General features: G+C 46.7%; 1 protein-coding gene across 1 annotated transcript in view; it reads right to left on the bottom strand.

The window, feature by feature from the left end:
* NCAM1 (neural cell adhesion molecule 1) overlaps nt 1–21,745 on the bottom strand; it is a 313,366-nt gene that overhangs the window by 52,591 nt on the left and 239,030 nt on the right. The window contains 6 exon segments of the mRNA XM_030332629.1: nt 7,525–7,691; nt 8,137–8,254; nt 9,423–9,560; nt 9,948–10,091; nt 11,137–11,355; nt 13,046–13,120. Of these exon segments, the coding sequence (XP_030188489.1) occupies nt 7,525–7,691; nt 8,137–8,254; nt 9,423–9,560; nt 9,948–10,091; nt 11,137–11,355; nt 13,046–13,120 (861 nt within the window).

Genomic DNA, 21,745 nt, shown 5'->3' with positions numbered 1-21,745 from the left:
ACTAGGTGTTAAGAACCTATTCTAGGTGCTGTAGGAGATAAAGAATGGCATCCTCAAGGAGTGTGCAAATGGGCATCCAACAACATTGATGTGACAGCAGAGCAATAAGATCCCTAGAGTAAGAGTGCTGAGGGCAGTGGGAGGAGAAGGTGCAGGGCAGAGGAAGATCGCTCCTCTGGCTGGAACCTTCATGAGGGGAAAGTGTCCCGGCTGGGCCATGAGACTTCAACACATGGAACTTTGGGACAGAGACAGTCATTCCAAGTGCAGAAACCTGCTTGACTGAAAGCAAAGAAGCGAGCACATGGGAAGAGGGCAGTGTGGCAGGAGCTGGTGTTTGTACATCACGGCAGGGGGAGGCGATGCTGGGCCCAGGCACAGAGATCATGACTGCCTGGCTAAAACACTTGCTTTGAATGATCTTGGGTGGCTGATGGAGGCCCACTGGCGGTGTTTGATGAGAGGAATGAAATGGCCATTTGTACTTCAAGAAGGTTAATCTAGAAAAACTCAAGATGATTTAGAATGGAGGAAACCTTGAGGTGGGAAAACCAATTTGGAAGCTCTGGCCGTGCCCCAGATGTGGCTTAATACAGTCCCGAACTGGGTGGTCTGGGGTGGGGGACAGATGGGGAAGGTCAGCTTTGAGAGAGGTACTTACAGCAGGTTTCGCAGGAAGTGCCAAGGGAACAGAGGGCAAAGGAGGCATGGCAAGACACAAAAGAGGGGATGAGAAGGTGCTGACATGACTCTGAGCGTCTTGCTGGAGGGGGGAGTTGGGTTCGCATTGACTCCAGGAAGGAAATATGGCGAGTGATGGGTTAGGGGCTGTGGGGTGGGCTGGGATGGGAAGGAGATGAGATGGGTTCATTTTCCAAATGTTTTTGGGTAATGCAAGAAAACACAAGGATTCGAAGCTGAGTTAAATGTTAAAACATTAGAGAAAATTGACTTTTCCTGATTTAAAACAATTATACTCTGAAATTGCTAAACCTTCCATGGAAGAGAAAAGATAACACTACACAAATGTAACTTATTTCACTAATGGAGGAGAAAGACCAGGCTAGATATACAAACAAAAGAGAAAGAAATCAAATTTACGGATAATTTTGGAAAGAACTGCATTTCCTTTACATTCACATTCATACGGTACCCCCAAGTAGGTTAATGAACTACTGCCTATATACATCCTACAAGTTGAGGCGCTCGATTTTGCTTTAATAAAGAGAAAGCATTGGCAAGGCTGTGCATTTTCTGTAGCAAATATCTGCTTCTATATAAAACTACCCTATAGATCAAATATTCTGCCACAGTTAATCTGTACTAACCAGCCTGCTTGGCAAATCCTTTTTTGATGGCAAGCACATAGGCACATCTCAATCCAATGTGGCCAAATGATCACAAATTGGAATTGATGGAGTCCAGTTGAGTGAGGTTTTCCCCTTGGAAGGTTTTGTGTCTATCTTGATAAATAGGATTTTCCAGGTGGTCACAACTCATATCGAATGGACCAAGTGTTAAGTGTAGCTGGACAGGAGGTTTTACAAGGATAAAAGCTGAATTTCTACCCTGTTAAAATCACAGATTGAAGAGTGTTAAAAAATAAATAAAATTCAGCCTAACGACCGAATTCACTGAACTGGACAGTTGTTTTGAGGTCTGGAGGCAGTATAGGAAGGCTGAATTTTGGCTTCTTGAAAGCTCGATGGATGTTGTGACCTAGACGGTGTTTGCTGGCCTTTTTCTGACCCCCTGAACTTTGTCCTGGCAGCAAAAGGTTAACAGAAGACAGACAAGGTATAGTTAACATCTATTAATGTTTGGTTTGGTGGGTTACAAAAGGCCCACTGTACACATCTTTAGAAAAAAGGAAAATGTATTCTTACTAAAAATATTATTAACAATAGCTAATTTCAGATGGTCTACAGAGGGCTGTTGGGAAGGAAGGCAAGCTTTTCACTGATGACTTAACCTCTCTGCACTACAGAAGCAAGGCTCTTGTGAGAAGTAATTGAAGGCTTAGAATATTACCTTGGAGATAGGATACCAATATAATTTCCTGTCCAAATCAGGACACCCTTGAGTGGGAGAAGGGATTCTCTACATAATTACCTTGGGACAGTGGGCATCATCAGGCCAACGGGGACAGATGCAGGGTCATTTCCCTCTGCACCCCAGGATCTACAGGAACAGCTCCAGGTTTTATCTTCAGATGGAACTTGTACCATCTTAATTAATGTCTTTTGTGGGCCCTTGACTTTGGATCCCCATTTTATATTCCACCTGCTGCTATGGGAGTTAATGCCTCAGACTGTCCCATTATACATCTCCCCATGGACCTTCCTGTGAGAACACCTGTCCTTGGGAGTTTTCCAAGCACACTGGCTCTCCTCTTCCAGCATGCCCATGGCTCTGCACCGTACCACTAAGGAGTGGTCTTGTCTATTCCCACTCCAATCCAGACTCCTGCATCCCCAGCCCAAGGAGGGCTCTGGGGCCCTGCTTGTCTGAACAGAGAGGCTGGGCATGACCAGGCGCACCTTCCTTCAGGCTTTATACTGTGTGGTAACTCACAAGGGCTGTTTTGGTTCTAAGGGGTCAGTGAAGCAAACCCACTGGTGAAGTGGCCTCAGCCCATGGCAGCATGAGGCCTCAAGAGCATTCATGCGAGCATAATAGGAATATGAGGAGACAAAAATACTTTTTTAGAAGGGCCCATGGGGAGAAAAGCAATGGAAATTCACTGCCAAATTTAAAGACAGGTAGGATGTAACTACTTAGTAAAAAGAGCTTCTGGCTGATAACTAGGGCAAGGCATGCTAGAACGTGCCCCTTTCTTAGGAAAAAATGATGTCAGTAAGGTACAATTACGGCAGTGTCTAATTTAGATATGCTCCATACATACTAATTGCCTTCCCTTCTGGAATCAGGGGAGTTCTGCGAGCTTCTCTACTGTCTAAGCTGCTGGTTTCTTTGCTCTTCTGCCCCACTGCTGCCGACTCTGCTGCCAATGGGGAGCCTGTTCTCTCATTTCTCTCCTTAGTGCTGGTCCCATGGCAAACCAAGGGGAAGGAGAGGGATGGAGGAAAGAAGGATGGAGCCCTAACTAGCCACCCCCCCCCCCACCTTGGCCTTACTACCAATCCCCTAAACCAAGGGAGGCCAAAGGAGGCAGAAGAGGAGGTTAAGAATGTGAAATGGAGAGGGGAAGGGGTGTGTGCACGAGGCACCAGGTTACTCCAAAGAGGCAATGCAAACCCTCCCCTGGATATCATAGAGGAGGACTCCCATTTTGGATGGGGTCCCAAGGAGCCGGTGATTTGCTTACCTGTTTCTGCAGTCTGGCCACTTCTCCTCTATTTACTCTTCTGGACTAACATATGTTCTCCCAGTGCGATCTCAGGGAAGAAACTGTGTGTGTGTGTGTGTGTGTGTGTGTGTGTGTGTGTGTGGCACAGGACGAGAGATGCGTGGTGGGAGAGGCGGGCAGAATGACAAATGGTGCCTCGCCTCAGTTCCTGCATCCTACATTCCCTGCCTCGTTACCTCCTTCCCCAGACCTCCAGCTCTTTCCTCTACATTGGCCCCACGAGGCTCCTGACTTACTACCCACGCCTCCTTCCCAGGGCAGCTCCCCACAGCAGAGAGGCCTGGAAGAGAAGCCAAGCTCTGCTCCTGACCAGCCAAGTTAGAAGGGAGTGTACTTCTACAGAGAAACAATGTTGCCCATGGTGAGCAAGGCAGAGCACCACTAACTTCAGCATCTGCATTCCATCTGCAATTCAGAGGCAGTATGTGTTGAGTTGAGTTTCACAGAGTAGTAACTCCCATTGTCAGGGAAGGGACCTCAAAGCCAACTGCCTGGGTTTGAATCCTGGCTCCTTGGGTAGGTCACTCAATTCTCTGTGCTCAGTTTCCTCATTGGTAAAGTAAGGACAATAATGAGATCTACCTCACAGGGTTGTGCTGAGGAGTAAGAGTCAGTTTATAGACACAACTTCACACAGTGCTTGACATACTACAAGCACTTGCTTCGTGTTGGGTGTTATTACTACCTCCTGGGGCTAATATCGAAGAATTTCCCAAGACAAGTGATGGGTACACATTCCTGGACTCCTCCCCTGCCATATACAATGTGCTTCATTCACACAAACTGCTATTCCTTCATTTATGCAAATTCTGGCACCTAAGACCTGCTAGGCACTGTCCTGGCAGCTGGGGGTTCACAGTCTCCATCTACAAGGAGCTCACATTCAACGTAACACGAGTCCTTCCTGCCTCTGTGCCTGTGTGTGTGTGGCCTGAGGTCCTTGCCCATGCCCCCTCCCTGCTTCACCCTGGAAGCCCTTGCTTGTGAAATAGCACACCATTTGTGAAAATCTCTCTGAATTCTGTCCCACAGGACCACACATCCTCTTTTTCTATGAAACACCATGCACATCACCATTATGAAGTCCTTACAATGGACTGTCATTAAAAATACCAGTGTTCGGAATATCCAATGGAAAAAAGACAGTCTCTTTAACAAATGGTGCTGGGAGAGCTGGACAGCAACACGCAGAAGAATGAAACTAGACCACTTTCTTACACCATTCACGAAAATAAACTCAAAATGGATAAAGGACCTGAATGTGAGACAGGAAACCATCAAAACCCTAGTGGAGAAAGCAGGACAAAACCTCTCTGACCTCAGCCGCAGCAATTTCTTACTTGACCCATCCTCAAAGGCAAGGGAATTAAAAGCAGAAATGAACTATTGGGACCTCATCAAGATAAAAAGCTTCTGCACTGCAAAGGAAACAACCAACAAAACTAAAAGGCAACCAATGGAATGGGAAAAGATATTTGCAAATGGCATATCAGACAAAGGGGTAGTATCCAAAATCTATAAAGAGCTCACCAAACTCCACACCCGAAAAACAAATAATCCAATGAAGAAATGGGCAGAAAACATGAATAGACACTTCTCTAAAGAAGACATCCAGATGGCCAACAGGCACATGAAAAGATGCTCAACGTCGCTCCTCATCAGGGAAATACAAATCAAAACCACACTCAGATATCACCTCACGCCAGTCAGAGTGGCCAAAATGAACAAATCAGGAGACTATAGATGCTGGAGAGGATGTGGAGAAACGGGAACCCTCTTGCACTGTTGGTGGGAATGCAAACTGGTGCAGCCGCTCTGGAAAACAGTGTGGAGGTTCCTCAAAAAATTAAAAATAGACCTACCCTATGACCCAGAAATAGCACTGCTAGGAATTTACCCAAGGGATACAGGAGTGCTGATGCATAGGGGCACTTGTACCCCAATGTTTATAGCAGCACTCACAACAATAGCCAATTTGTGGAAAGAGCCTAAATGTCCATCAACTGATGAATGGATAAAGAAATTGTGGTTTATATACACAATGGAGTACTATGTGGCAATGAGAAAGAATGAAATCTGGCCTTTTGTAGCAATGTGGATGGAACTGGAGAGTGTGATGCTAAGTGAAATAAGTCCTACAGAGAAAGACAGATACCTTATGTTTTCACTCTTATGTGGATCCTGAGAAACTTAACAGAAACCCATGGGGGAGGGGAAGGAAAAAAAAATGAGGTTAGAGTGGGAGAGAGCCAAAGCAGAAGAGACTCTTAAAAACTGAGAACAAACTGAGGGTTGATGGGGGGGGGGGGGTGGAAGGGAGGGAAGAGTAGGTGATGGGCATTGAAGAATGCATCTTTTGGGATGAGCACTGAGTGTTGTATGGAAACCAATTTGACAATAAATTTCATATATTAAAAAAATAAAATAAAATAAAATTCAAAAAAAAAAAGAAAAAAAATATCAGTGTTGGTCATCAGTGTGAGTCCATGAGCCCATTGATAAAGACACAGTGCACGTTATTCATCCTCATAACCTTGGCAATGGCTAGGCCTATAGCAGACGCTCAAATGTTGTTGGCTGGCACTATTATAGTTTATATGCTTATGTGTTCCTCTCCCTCCTCGTGTCTCTCAGAGGGACATCAGACTTGTCTCTGTTGCCCCTCTATCCAGCAGCACTGACGCTCAGTAAATATTTGTTAAATGAAGGAATACATCAACAAAGGCGTCTGTCTTTATACCACGGAAAGACTTGAAATGAGAATAACTGGGGAAGAGAATTAGAGAAAAAAACTATCAAGAATATTTTCCAAGACCATTATTAGCTTTCACTCTCCAGTATATCCGGTTGATATGAACCAAACTGATCACCTATTTCTAAGCCCAATTGTCATTAATAGATAGAGAGGATTCACCTGTGATTAGCAGGTCTGATTGCAGACAAGCACTTGATGTTTCAAAGCTCTTTGTTTACAAACATGGATTGGTTCTCTCCATCAGGCTAAACAAGTGGGTCCCAGGCAGGTTCCCTGGGCCCACACAGTAGTGACCTGGGAGACGCATGAACCAGAGCTGCCTATCTGGCATCTGGCAGCACCATCTACAGTGGACCAAAAACATGAGCATTGTTGACAGCCACTGGGCTAAGCCTTTCTCTGCCACAAATTCTTTTTCCAAGGTCAGGTCAAAACACATTTCAGCTCTAAATGAATGGAAGCTAACGGAGTTTATGAAGACAGAGAGAGGAGAGATGTAGGGATGCTTCTCATGACTTTGATGGCGCTGTTTCACACAGGCCAGGGAAAGAAACAAGGAAACACAGGCAGTCAGCCTGGGGATCACTGATATCACCAAGGGCCTTCATGAGCCCGGCGCCGCTTGCAGTGGCAGAGGTAGAGCAGGAGAGGAAAAGAAGAGCTGGCACTCTAGCATCTTGGAGTTTCCAGCCTCAGTGGAGGTACGACTCAACCCCCAAAGCAAAGACGTAAATGAGACCAGTTTAGGTTTGAGAAGTGTGGTGAAGAAGGTACCGTAAGATCAACAGAAGGGCTCGATGGAGGTGGGTGGGGTGTTGGTGGTGTGTCAGCCAAGGCAGTGCAGGAAGGATTCATCGAGAAGGTGGGTTGAGCTGAGATCTGAACGGTGCAGGAGAAGAAGGCGGCTCAGAGTGGATCTGGGGAAATGACACTCCAAGCAGAAGGAATATTGAGGGCGATGGCCCTAAGACAAGGAACAAGCTTGGTGTGTCTGAGCCGCAGAAGGAGGGCCTGAGGGGTTGGAGAGTGAGGAGCAAAGTGCAGGAAAGGTGAGGCTGCCCAGGAAGGCAGGGGCCGGCTCAGGTTTGGTCTGGATTTCATTCTGGTTGTAACGGGAAGCCACGGGAGAATTTTAAAGGCGCTTGAGGCCGTTCTGGCTGCTGTGGGAGGGGCTGAAAGGGAGCACTGGTGGGGTGTGGGGGACCAGCTGGGAGCCTGTCTCACCGACCAGGGGAGGAGGCGGATGGCATGGAGTCAGGCTCAGGAGGGGCAGCTGGCAGACGCGGTTGCACTTGGAACAGATTCCGAGGCAGAGTGGACAGGGCCTTGCTGGTGGACTGAGCGTGCAGGGTCAGAGGAAGCGTGGCAGGGCAATGACCTTGACCCCAACTGTCCTTACCAAAGACTTTGAGGTGGATGGATGCATCCTGCTCTCCAGCCTTGTTCTCGGCGATGCACACGTACTCGGCCTCGTCGTTCTTATCCACCTTCCTGATGGTCAGCTCAGAACTGTCATCGCTGAAGACGTATTTGTCATCTTCTTCATTCTCTATCTGTTCCCCGTCCCTAATTGGTACAGAAATGCAAAGTACCATGATTTTGACCACAGAGGTATGATGTTTATTTTTAATCAGTTTCCATAAAATGCAGATCGAGCCCATGGGGAAGACTCGGTCTTCACATACAGTCAACACACCAAACTGTACTTCCACATATGCCTTAGATTCCTCCACCCAAACCTCTGTTTCTGTCCAAAGGCTTACAAACTGCACCTACAAACATTCCAAAGAGGGCCTCCAAGGCCATGCCCTCTGGTTCTGTCCCACAGACGGAAAATGAAGGGATCTGACACACAAGGCAAGAGAAGCTTGCAGAAGAGGATCCATCCTACACCGGAGCTGATATTCCCAAGCAGCCCATACCCGTTCCACTGAAATGCCAGCATGGAGCACGCTCTGTGGCGGTGCCTTCTCCACTAGTCCCTGATAAAAGGCACGAGCCGGTCTCTTACTTTGTCCAGCTCATGGTGGGCTCTGGGAAGCCTTCAGCATCGCATATCAGGGTGACGGACTGGCCGAGGTTGGCGGTGGCATTCACTATGCTCTGCCTGGCCTGGACGGTGGGTGGCACTGAAGGAAAGAAGAACTGTCAGGGGTGGCTGTGAAAACCCGGAGGGACCCAGTGGCCTAGAGAAGAGGCACATCCGGGGGACCTCAGGTCGGAGGGTCACAGCCTAGAGGTCGAGTCCTGGGCAGCTGCAGGGCTAGTGTGAGGGATCTAAATTCAGACGTGTACAAAATAATTACTCTAAACGGAATAAATAAGGCACCCACAAGCATGCGTCAGTGTTTTTCAACAATACAGAGTGTCATTATATGTAGAGCAACGTATAATACCGTTTTCCAACAGTACAGCTTTAGAAGCTACATTAGTATGTTTTATTCATTTAAAAATAGTATTCGACTTAAGAAATAGTATTCAACTTATACTAGCTATTTATCATTATATATTTTCTTAGTCAATGCGTATTAAACTTACAACTACCATGGTAAGTGGAACCTGATGTCCAAAAGGAGGCTCTTGATACTGGAAAAAGTCGGAAAAGCCTGTTCTCAGTGGCTAAATGGTTAATATACCAATTCAAAATGCATCAGCTTACCGAGTGACATTTCTCTGGGATTGTCATAAACAACCGTGTGCACAAAGTGTTTCTACCAAAAGGACTGGGAGGGGGAGAATTTGGCAAAAAATATATATCAACAGCCAAAACAATTCGACCACGATTTACTTATTTTCTTAGTACTGACATTATAATTTCCTGTAAACATCTTGTAAATGTCAGATCGATTCCACGGGTGTGTTTATGTGACACTGCAAATTAAAATTAATAAGCCCGTGGCCCAGGATTCTGACTATTCTGAGGACTGAATTGATTATAATATTTTCTTTGAACTTTGAGCCAGAGGACTAACCTCATGATTACAGTAGCATCAAGGACAATGAAGGATGAATAAGAATTTATCGGTAAGCATGGGGAAAGTTTCCAGTTCCGTAAGACAATGAAGGACATTCAAGAGTTGCACTAGAAGTCCTCGGAGTTGAGGGAGACCCAAAAGACAAGTGTATTAAGGAAAAAACAAAACAAACCAGAGGCTATGTAAGGAGGAGGGATTCAGCTGAGATGGATATTGAGTCAGGACAGGATTTATTTAATAGACCAAAGAGGAAATTACAGAGGATGATTTGGGGGAACCAGGTTGCAGTAATGGAGAGAGCAGGAAGAACGGATCTCCTCACCATTCACAATGACCTGAATGTCCTTGAAGTTGATCTCCCCCCGTGCCAGGATCCTGCCCTCGCAGCGATAAGTGCCCTCATCTGTTTTCTTGATGCCCCGGATCTGCAGGTAGTTGTTGGACAGGACTATGAATCGGACTAGAAGAGACAAGAGGCGGGTTCATCCAAGGATCAGTCAGAGATCTCAGGTATCTGCAGGCAGGTCACAGAGCCTTTCCTCTTTCCTAGCTGCAATCTTACAGGTGGGGCTTTAAGCTGAAATATAGGAATATGTTCTTGGCTCTGACATACGGCCAAGAGCAAAAGTCTACTGGAAATTTGTCTTTCTCTTTGGAGAGAAAGTCAAGTGCCTGAATGGACAAGCTACAGACATACACCCATTCAGGACCTGGAAAGTGCATGTGGTTGGGGGACACTGGCATCTGAGTCTGGGCTGTAATGCTTCAGAGGCTGGCTGAGGTGGAAACCCTAGGGGACTTGGGGAGCTTGGGGGGAAAGGCAGCTGCCAGGGAATTCAGGCCTCACCGTCTTTTTTCAGGATGACATCCCGGCCTTTGTGTTTCCAGATGATGGTTGGGGGGAGGGAGCTGACCACATCACACACGATCACGGCATCTTCCCCCTCCCTGAACTCCTGTGGGGTTGGTGCATTCTTGAACATGAGCTTCTCTGGAAAATGAGCGAGAGAAGAGTGAGGGGAAACAGCTGGTCCTCCCATGCAGACCGCTTTACGCTAGAGCCATACTGCTTGGGTTGAGTTGTGGGCAACTCTCAATCCATATACCCAGTTGCACAGGACGGGGTCCCACCCCATACGTAGCCAAGACGCCAGGCAAAGCAGCTGGTATAATCAGGGGAATATGGCATCAATGTTTGGCAATCAATGCCTGTTCACTGAGTGCTGAATTTATCATACTTTGTGTAGAAAAGGGTCTATGGAGGGAAACAAGAGTCTTTCCCAAGTGTTCCTTGCCATGTGGGGTAGTGCCAATGAAACACAAAGCACAGGTGGAATGAACTGGGAGAACACCTAGTCTACAACGATTGGTCATTAGTCCTTTCTCTGTCTCCCACTCTGTCTGACACCCCAAACTCAGCCTTCCTAGAGCAGTGAGGATTCTGAAGAACTGAAGAAAGGCAGGCTTAATGGCAGTAAATACTCCGGCAATCAATACTTTCCATTAGCTGTCACCCACCATTATACTGGCCAACGAGTATATGCATGATAACAAGGTAATGAGATGCCACCTCCAGACCTGGTTTCAATGACAATGGGAACTGCCAGCTCTGAGCGGCCCAGAGTGTTCAGATAATGATCCCCCACACCCCACCGAGCCTCTGGACTCCATTAGCAGCAGGGGAGAGTGAAATAAGAGGGAAAACCTGAATTGTACAACAGTCAGTCAACACTTGGGGAAGGGATGGGGAACTCTTAACAGCCCTCTGGGAACTGTGTAATTTGAAATTAGAGAACACAGGCCAGAGGGAGGCACCTGGGATCAGCATGAACCGGGGTTGTGAGTTATGAGTTGGCCAAGGATCATTTAAGAACTCCTTAAATGGAGTCGGAGCTCCTATTAGCTCAGCTCAGAAAAGACTTAAGCAGTGGAAAGGAAGAAGCCCTCAGCTGCCATCCCACTCTGCCTGCTGCCCACGTGTCTTTTGGCCAAAGGAGAGGACAGGGAATATGGAGGGAGACAGAGGAAGCTCTTACGGAAGATCTTCACGTTGACCGTGGCCTCTGACTCGCTGCCATCCTCGCCAGTGACCACACACTTGTAGATGCCGGCATCGTCAATGTTGGCATTGTAGATGGTGAGTGTGGAGGAAGAGTCATCATTCCACACCACGGAGATCCGCTGCTGGTTTGGGGTGAGCTTTTCTCCATTGGGGGAGAACCAGGAGATGTCTTTATCTTTGGCATCTCCTGCCACTAAAGAGGAAGAGATTATTTTCAAACCACTTAAGTTGGAAAGACAAAGTCCCCTCCAGGGTGACAGCAGGTTCTCAGTAAGAGCTACTGAACAAGAGATCACTGGGCTTGATGATCAGGGAGGGAGACCATGTACATTAGGACACAACACAGCCTAACTCTGTGCTTGATCGTTATGTACACAACACCACTTATAGTAATTGGAAAGAACTCAACCACCACGCGCGCCAGTATTTTTCAGAATACCCCGTGAGGGAAGAGAAGAGGCATTTGTTGAGGACCTACTGTGTGCCGGGCTCTAAATGAGGAGCTACAGCCCCACAAAATAGGGAGCAAAGGGAGTTAGTGTCTAGGATCGGAGCTCAACGGCGTAGCCAGTCTGAGCCAACTGATCAGCTGATTTTTGAGGGCTTAGATTATGGCCTCCAGAGAGAAGGATGAGACACCAGCTAGTCTAGGTGTGTGGATTCCAACCAGTTTTATTCTAGCATCTGCCGGCACACATTGGCCTGTCATTTCAGCACCCCACCTCAGACAGACAAATTATTCTCCTTAAATGCTGCAAAGAAGGCAGCCAGAACCACTCATGCGCCCTTTCCCTGGGCCCCCTGGGAGGGGGAGATGCCACTGCTTAGTGGTCTCCAACTCCGATCCGGAACAAGGGCTCTGGGCACCGCCTCTCTGCGCGGCGCCCTTCCGCAGGCCACACCGCCTGGCTCTGCACAGATGCTTAGTATGGAAATGAGGCAGCCTTCCTTTCAGGGCCCATCATGGTTTCAATAAATATCGCTATTTGCAAGATGTGCAGTGGGTTCCATGGCTGCATCTCCAGATCATTTAAATCGCTGCAATGAAGGCAAAGCCAGAGTGAACACATCCGGCGGCCACGCGCACCTCCGCCGGCGCAAATCGCGATTGCACTGAAAGGCCCCTCCCTGCCCAAAGCCGCTTGCTAGATGTCAGTCTACGCCTAGCTGAGCTCAACGTCCCCGGTTCTTCCATGATCCGAATCCTAGTCATGTCACAAGCAGAGAACCCAAAGCCTAATCACAAAGCTTTTACTCCACGTTTCCTGACGACTATCTGAGCTGTGGAAACGGGGCATGTTTTCTCAAGAAAAAACAAGGACACCAGCTTCCACAAACCCCAGAGCTCCGGGGGGAGCAATGGGACAGGATACAGGTGTTCACGACCGATCTGGAAAACCCAGGACCCGCAGCCTCACAGCAAAAGAGACACCGGGGCTCCATTTCCTTTCAGGCAAGTTTCAGACCTTCTTGGATTTTCCTGTTCTGGCAGATTCTAAGAAATAAGCCTTACACTGACCCACTGAAGCATTATTTCTGAGGCAGCGCTACTCTCCGTCATCATTTACAGAACTCCGGGTCGATATGGAGCAGGGGATCTGCGGTGATTTGCTATTCTGGGAATTTGTGCCCAGACTTTCCTTGGAAAATCCCTAGACCTCCTCCATCACCCTGTGGAAGTCCAGATGACACATCTCACTGTGTCGGGGCGGCCCTTTGAGAAGGGAAGGAAAAGGGCCTGAGGGCTTCCCTGGCTCTCCGCTCACAGGACTGGACCGGCAGAAAGGTGGTTCCAGGCACAACCAGTTCAGCACACACAGGCCACGGGCTTCTGCTCTGCTGGCCACCCTTCCTCAAACGCAGTGGGGGCACAGGGCACTTGCCTTGGCATAAGAAGAATTTGGATTCTCCAACGCTGATCTCCCCTTGGCTGGGGACAATATCCACCTGCAGAGAAACTGCAAAAGACAAAGTCCAGTTGAAACGCACATTAGGATTTTTGAGAACAAAACCCAGAGCTTCCATTCAAAAATAGGGTCTCCCACCTCACATTAAGAAAGAGTGAAGGCCAGGGCACCTGGGTGGCTTAGTCATTTGAGTGGCGGACTTCGGCTCAGGTCACGATCTCACTGTTCGTGAGTTTGAGTTCCGTGTCGGGCTCTGGGCTGACAGCTCGGAGCCTGGTGCCTGCTTTGGATTCTATGTCTCCCTCTTTCTCTCTGTCCCTCCCTCACTCACACTCTGTCTCTGTCTCTCTCAAAAATAAATAAACATTAACATTTTTTTAATTAAAAAAAAAAGAAAAAAAAAAAGAAAGAATGAAGGGAGGATGCTGTCTGGGTCGAGAGCTTGTCACCACCCAAAGAATCCCCAGTTCCTATGCCAAAGCCAGGAGTGGGCGTGGTCCGGACCATGTCCTGTGGAATTTCTTTCCCCTTAGACAGTATGAGGGCCCTGGGGAATTTGGGGTGACTCTCGCTCTACATGTTTCTGATCTCTTGAGAAGGCTACGCTCCTGCTCCAAACAGAAGCACTTCTGGGATTCACAGAAATAAAAGATGAGCTCCTTTTGGATGTCAACCTGAAGCATTCCCAAGGCTGTGTGACGAGGGAAGCCTGTCACTCAGACCTCTGCACAGGGGTCTCCTGCCAGTTCCCCTTGTCACCACGCTTGATGACTACGGAAAAGGGTTCATTGTGATGATCCGGATGGATTTTGAAGCAGAAGATGCCAAAACGCTCACCCTGCCTCATGACGAGGGGACCCACACCCCTCTTTCTGTAAGAGGAGACAGCACACAACACCATTGCTACAGTCAGTCAGGCACTCCTCTGCAATGCTGCCGTGGCTGCCCTGCGGGACCCCCTGTCACTCCTAGTGACTCGTACAGAATTCTGATTTGAATATCCACACACTCGGTCATTCTCTTCCACCCATAAGACAAAATACGCTGCCCCTGGATGCCACAGATTGCTCTATCCATTCAGTTCCTCATTCACCTGCTCGGAGCAGATACCTGCTCCTCGTGAAAACAGAGTTTTAGGGTAGGGAAAAAATGCTTTTATCCATTTGGATTCAAACTCCTTCTGCCTCCCATCCAAATCTGAAAGCTAAAAGCTAACGGACATTTGGTTCAACGCATGTAGCTTCTTAGAGCTGATGTGGAGGAGGGGCCTGGACTATACAGGCTGGGTAATAGAGACTCAGGGAGCCCTTCCTTAGAACAGCCATTTTCTCTGCACAGCAGACCGGGAGGGAATGCTGGTTGCCATGGAGACTGACTCCAGGCTGAGCTGCTGTCTGTGCTCCTGTGATGAAAGGACCATGGTGCTCAGCAGAGCCGAGGGATCAAAGGGCCTGCATGGGGCTGGGAAGGGGAGCCTGGGGACATCCAGCTACTGGGGGAGGGTGGGGCCTTGCTAACCATCCACAACAGACAAAGCAGACCATGGAGAACCAGCAGAGGCTTCAGAAGGAGCCGGGGCACGAGTGAGGAATCAGGCACAGAGTTCAGGCCGGGGGAGGATGCTGAAGGCTCCACCGTGAGGGCAGGAGGGGCTACTCAGACTTCCCTGGTGCTGGTTGGGAAGAAATGGAGCAGTGATCCGGGGGCAGCCAGTCTCTCTCAGGCAACCTCACTGGGTTGAGTGGTGATGACTCATCTGGGGCCTAGATGGAATATCACTGGGAGCAACGAAAAGGCTCCCCTACCTTTCCTGAATTGCCACATAGCACACAGAGCTGCAAAGGAACCCAACACTCTGCAAGTGTCACTAGCTGTGGCTGCTACTGTCACTCTGGACAGAGCTAGGTGCGCTCAGTTTTTTTTTTTTTTTTAATAAAAATTTGTTTTAAATGTTTATTTTTGAGAGAGAGAGAGAGAGAGAGAGCGAGCAGGGAAGGGGCAGAGAGAGAGGGAGACAGACTCTGAAGCAGGCTCCAGGCTCTGAGCTGTCAGCACAGAGCTCGACGTGGGGCTCGAACCCATGAACTGTGAGATCATGACCTGGGCCGAAGTTGGATGCTTAACCAACTGAGCCACCCAGGCACCCCCAGGTGCACTCAGTTCTACATGGAGGGAGCCAGAAAGAGTCTCAACCAGCACCAAGTTGCACGTCCTCATTTTCTGGATGAGAGAGAGAGGTAAAGTGACTTCACTAAGGTCACCTCTATTTAGGGCCAGCCAGGGTGGTGGTGGTGGCAGCTGCAGAGCTCAGGCCACTCGGCTCCCAGGTAAATGTCCTTTCCATCATGCAGTGCTTCCTCTGTGAGTAGAGGATAAAACGTTTTCATTCATTCCGTTTAAGGAACAATCTGGAGACCCTGAAGAACAACCTTCAGATTCACCATCCCCTAACAGAACAGAGCAAGCCCAGAGCTGGTAAGGCCCTTCGTATCTGGGGGGCACAGGGCCTGACGGAGAGGGCCACAGGCCAGCGCCCTCCATCGTGAGGCCAGCCAAGACCTTCCCATCCATGTCTATGGCTCACTTTCCACGGAACAATGGGTCCATGAAAGCCCAGGAGCTGCGCCTCTGTGATCTGTCACGTAAGTGATGGTCCTTGCTGGAGTTTACTGGGGCATTCTTTAGAGAATCAGAGGCATATTTCTGCCTGAAAGGTTCACTGGCCCATATGCTGAGCATCAGCAGCCAGCTTCAACATATGGATCCCGTTATTCTCACCGAGCCCTTATTGCTTTGAGAAGGATATTCTTATCCCAACTGAAAAAACAGCCTTCATTTTTTCGGTTCTTTTCAAACAGAACATGACTCTCCAGGGGCCAGAGAACATGGCGAGGCTCAAGAGTTTCATACCCAAATGTGGCCAGTATCCTTCTCTGGGCCGTGGAGAGCAATCAGAAACAAGACTTTCAAAGGAATTCCCAGCTCAGCCCGATCCCACGCACACATTTATCATCACAGAGGTTTTTGAAAGAAGACATATCCATTTTGACTCCTGGCACATAGGGAAAAGACAGTATGATTCCTCCTTCAAAACACCAGAATCAAAGCTGGGCCAGAGGAACCCCAGCCTCTCTGAAAGTCAATGCTTGGATGCTTTCCACTGAAGCACAATGGCTGATTCTTCTTCCCCAAATTCTGAACCTTGAATTATTAGGTTTAATAGCGGTACGTGGAAACCCTGCTCTAGTCTCCAAACTCTTTCCATGCACTTCGCGGTGCCCCTCGTCCTTTCTTACTCCATTAGGCCTTTCGTTGTTTGCAATAAAAATTCTTACCTCAACTTTTGCTTTTCTCCAGTTGCACATATAAGTGAAATTTCCTAACCAGGCATAACTCATACCTTTAAAGAAACCTAGGAAAACATTTCTCCCAGAAAAAGTATCTCAATTCTTGCTTTGCAACAAATGCTCTGCCATAACACCATGTGTTATCCTACTTCATCATGGATGCTTCCAAAGATACACACTTTCACAGATGGGTGTCTGGACCTGAAGGGACCCAGGTGCTTCCAGCACCTTCCAATGAGTATTCGTGCCCCATGGCCCCCTACAGCCAGATCACTAGTTCTGGTTCACAAAACATAGTTTATTACTTCATCTGATGTTCACAATAGTTCCGAGACATAAGAAGGCTGACCTTATGGTCTCTGTTCTACACAAGAGAATATTAACGCTCAGAGAAGTAAAATAACTAGCTCAGGGGAATTCAGCTAATGAGCAGTCAATAATCAAAGTCATCTGATTCTAAGGCTCCAGCTCTCCCTCCTACACTCCACAACCACCACTAATGTTTGTTTGCTTTCCTCGTGGACTCATTATGACCTACTGGTTACCATTTGCTCTCTTTCAAAATCATGGGCTGGAAACAGCAGAGTGTATGAACATCTTATAGTCAAGCTGCCGCCTTCATTTCTACCCTGGTTAATTCTAACTGGCCTCTTTGCCCACACAGATTATCATAGCATTATAACTCCTATTTCACAGGTGGGAAAGTGGAGGCTCAAAGCCATAGGAAATAATAATGGTGGAGTCCAGATTCCAAGCCAGGATGGTTAAACTCAAAAGCCCCAGATATCTCTCCCATACTCTTTCCATCCCTTGTGATCAGACAGAGAAAGGGTTCTCTTCAGAACAGAATGATTACCCCCTCTCCTCATCTCATTTAAAAAGTAAAATGACCCTGGGGGAGATCTGTATGTTTTCAAATGAGTTTTCTGTTTAAAATTTTTTTTTTTTTTTAAATTGATGCTATGTTAGAAAAGATGCAAACTTGTATAGCAAACAGCTTCAGATGTAGATAGAACTTTTGTAACTCAACTTTCTGGCAGAAGTAAGACAATTTCCTTTAGTTGCTAAAGAAAAGTGAATTCAAAATTTCAGTTCATAAAACATAAGGCATTTATCAGAAGAAGCAGAACTCTTACTAAGGCAAAGTAACAGAGAAAAATTATCTTGATTTCCAAAAGGAGATCATGGATTTCACTGAAGTCTACAACTTGTTGATTCTCTTTTAAAAAATTTTTTTTTCAAATGTTTTTATTTTTGAGAGAAAGAGAGAGAGAGAGAGAGACAGACAGACAGACAGACACAGAGACTGAGTGTGAGCAGGAGAGGGGGAGAGAGAGGGAGACACAGAATCCGAAGAAGGCTCCAGGCTCTCAGTTGTCACAGCACAGAGCCCGATGCAGGGCTTGACCTCATGAACCACAAGATCATGACCTGAGCCGAAGTTGGATGCTTAACCGACTGAGCCACCCAGGTGCCCCGATGCTCTTTGGTTTTACTGGTTTTCTTTTCAGATTCTAATGTGCTTGAGGAGGAAGGAGCTGAGAAGAATGTAAACCCAGGTCTCTCCCAGGGCTAACTGAAAATATTTTCTTGTTGAATGGTGATAAAGACATTGATTGCTGAGGAAGATGGATTAGAGATGTGCAGTGGGCCCAGAATCAAGGTAAGAATTGGTCACCAATTCAAGAGAAGGGTGAACAACAGAATGTTACTCTGATAAGTGACAATTTACCACATAAGGGATTTTCTAGAACATATTTGATAACAGCTAAGAATTTTTAAAAAATTTTTTAAATGTTCATTTATTTTTGAGAGAGAGAGAGAGAGAGAGAGAGACAGAATGCGAGCAGGGGAGGGGCATAGACATAGGGAGACACAGAAACCGAAGCAGGCTCCAGGTTCTGAGCTGTCAGCATAGAGCCTGATGCAGCTCTCGAACTCACAAACCCTGAGATTATGACCTGAGCCAAAGTCAGTCATTTAACTGACTGAGCCAGCCAGGCATCCTGTTAACAGCTAAGAATTTTTGAACAAGGAATCAAAGTGTCAGTATATAGTATTTTGTTAGTTATTGTTCCAGAAATGAACCTTTAACATCACCATACTTAACCACTTCCATGGAGAGTTGCTTTTTATTTTTCAAAATCTAACTGAATGCTAAAATCTCTTTCATGTGACAATACCTATGGGAAATCCAGATATCTGACCCAGGGGTGTAATAACAGAGGCGCCTCCACTTTTCGGCAGCAGTTTGCTCCATTAGCAAAGTACTCAAGGGAAAATATAGGGTAACTTTACTACCAAACCAACCAAACTCGATGAAGGCAAAACCAAAACCAACATGGCAGTATTGGAGCATGCTTGAAGCCCAAGACTCTGGACCAGACTGTTGAGTATGAATCTCAGATTTGCCACTTACTAACTGTGTAATCTTACCCATGGTATTTAACCTCTCAGTGCCTCTGCTTTCTCATCTGTAAAATGGGAACAAACAGAACCCTCTTCATGGGGCTGTTGGAAAGACAATATGAATTACTACATGTGAAGCACTTAGAATAATAGAATAATGTCTGACACATAATAAATATTTTATGCTTAAATCTATGCTAACAATCCTTCCCAAAGAAATTATTTTGATCACAATTTTTGAGGGAAGCAATGTTTCTCTCCATGGTTTAAGATAAAGTAAACTTCCTGAACGATCCCATTGGTCAGGTAGCCCAATTCCATTCTACACTAATTTAGATATTTTTTTTTGTTGTTGTTATTGAGAGACAGAGACAGAACATGAGAAGGGGAGGGGCAGAGAGAGAGGGAGACGCAGAATCCGAAGCAGCTCTAGACTCTGAGTTGTCAGCACAGAGCCCGACGCGGGGCTTGAACTCACAAACCGCAACATCATGACCTGAGCCGAGGTCGGTTGCTTAACCGACTGAGCCACTCTAAATATCTAAAGGCATCCCTTTAGATATTTTTAATTGCCAGTCATGACTTTATTGGTATAAAAGATGACTGAATTCAATCAGAGGCAAAACCCCCCTAAAACTCAAAACAATAATGGAGGCTCTCTAGACAAGCCATTTTACCTTGGCCTCAGTTTTCTCATCTGTAAAATGGGGATGATGGTAAGACTGAACTCATGTGGCTGGACTGTCAGGATAATTAGATGTCTGGAGAGAGACATTGCTAAGTAGTCAGGGACTGGAGCCAGAAAGACCTGGGCCCAAACCCTAGCTTGGACGCCAAGTAACTCTGAGTTCTCAGGAGAATCTCAGAGCCTATTTGTCACATGTATAAATGAAAATAACAACCCTACTGATGTCACAGGGATGTTGACAAGATTTAGAAAGGATGTATGTAAAGTACCAAACACCAGGCTGAGTTGGTTGTTTTTTACATGGCGATACATATGTGATAGTATTTTGAACTCTCTCTCTCTCTCTCTCTCTCTCACACACACACACACACACACACACCCCATACAAACAAAATCTCTAATAATGCTTGTAGTGAGAAAAAGATAATGGAACCTCTTATAGACTACTGGATTCAACCTGTCCAAAATCTCTTAAGGGTTATTTGTGTGTGTGTTTGTATCTATGTGTATATACAGTACATCTGCTGTGAGCCTAGATACATGTGTAAAATAATGCAACATGGCAGATTGCTATTTGTTGCAAATAGCAGCTGGACATAGGTAAGATTATCTCATTTGGGGAGAGAAAAACAAATAAACTATTAGTTGCCCATACTTGACACACGGGCCCTAGAATTCTGGCTTGAGCTACTGTTGATAGCAGCCGGGAAGAGGAAGAAAATGAGATAGACTGTTTCACTTTCAAATATTAACCCAAAAGTTAAATGTCATTTTAAACGAACTGTAAAGTACGTGTTCTCAGAGATTTGGGCTTCAGGTTCTGTATAATGTGATCATGATGGCAGACCATATTCTAATTGCCAGTGGAAGCATCCTCATTGCTTACAGCTGGCTCACAGCAGTAACGGAAATCATCTCGAAGCCATCCTTAGGGCTGCTTGGCTAGGGCCCCATCTATGTAAGTGCTGAGAGTTCTAATTCCCATCGTAACCTAAACACCCAGAAATGATCTACATTGGGTATCCAGGCCAACTAAGTTTACAACCAAACCCTTGGGAAACCTGTGCGAGACCCCCAAAGGACTCAAACCCCTGGCTTCCCACAATATGTCAGCCATCCCAGTAAGGTGAAGGAAGCCCTTTGAGAAAGCTGTGGTCTTTCCCAGTTGAGAACACCAGTGCACATCAGATGTGGAAGAGAATTCACCACTGGAACGGGAAGCAAGGAGGAGTCTTGGGGGTGGTGGAGGCTCCATTCTTTATCCATTAGAATGGAGAAAGCAAAGCTCCCCGTGTGAAAATAAAGCCATATGCAAAAGGTGCAGACGTATGCAGGCATTTCTAAACCAAATTTACTTCAGGAGATGCTGGGCACATACAACAGACAGGTTTCCAAAGTCTTTCATTTTAATAAAGCCACCCAAACTGGGCAATGTTTACTTGCAAAAGCCATGTAATAGGTAATCCTGGTGAAAAGTCTCTTCAGTGTCCTCAAATCTCATGACTCTTCCAGAGTGATGGGGGGAAGGGTGCAGAAGGTAGATGTGGCTTCAGAATTCTTCAGCTTTCCATGCCATGCGATACTATTATAGATACTGTGATAAGATAGCAAGGAAGAAAAACACCTGGGCATCACTGCACAACCGAAGCCTACATGACTGATCTGATATCCCTGCGCCCAGAACATTCTATCCTATGGGATTCTGGTAGCCAAACAACAGAAAACCCCTTGCCAGAGGCAGGAAGCTCTCTTTCTTAGTGTTATACATTACAAGAGCTGCTGGGGATCAGGAATAATTGGGTACCGGCTCTGTTTCACAGGACTGGCTTCAAGTCAGAACACAGAGCCAAGGCATATAACAGCTTCAGTTTTCCTGGCCTCCCCAGTTCCCTGGGTCAAATCACCATTTCATTAGGTCTGATCAAACGGTTTGCTCTTATAGAAAGAAAGAAGTCAGTGGTTTTAAGCCATCATTGTCTCCACGAACTGCCTAAAAGCTAGAAAACTTCACTAAGGTCACAACACAGTGTCCCGTGCTTCCGGTTATAGGGCAAGAAGATCTATACGTTGGTTTAATCTGTTCAGAAGTAATAGGCTGATGCTGGTGGCCAGGCCCTGACTCCCACCTCTAATCCCCATCCCCAGGAAAACACCCCGTTCTTATTAGGAGCACTCTGGAGCATCTTTAATGGGTAGTTGGAAGAAATGACACAATGGGCTACTAAGGAGGCC

This window comes from Lynx canadensis, chromosome D1 (genome assembly GCF_007474595.2).
Source record: "Lynx canadensis isolate LIC74 chromosome D1, mLynCan4.pri.v2, whole genome shotgun sequence".
NCBI lineage: Eukaryota > Metazoa > Chordata > Mammalia > Carnivora > Felidae > Lynx > Lynx canadensis.
The sequence above is the reverse complement of the archived record's forward strand: the minus strand, read 5'-3'. Positions and strand labels throughout refer to the sequence as shown.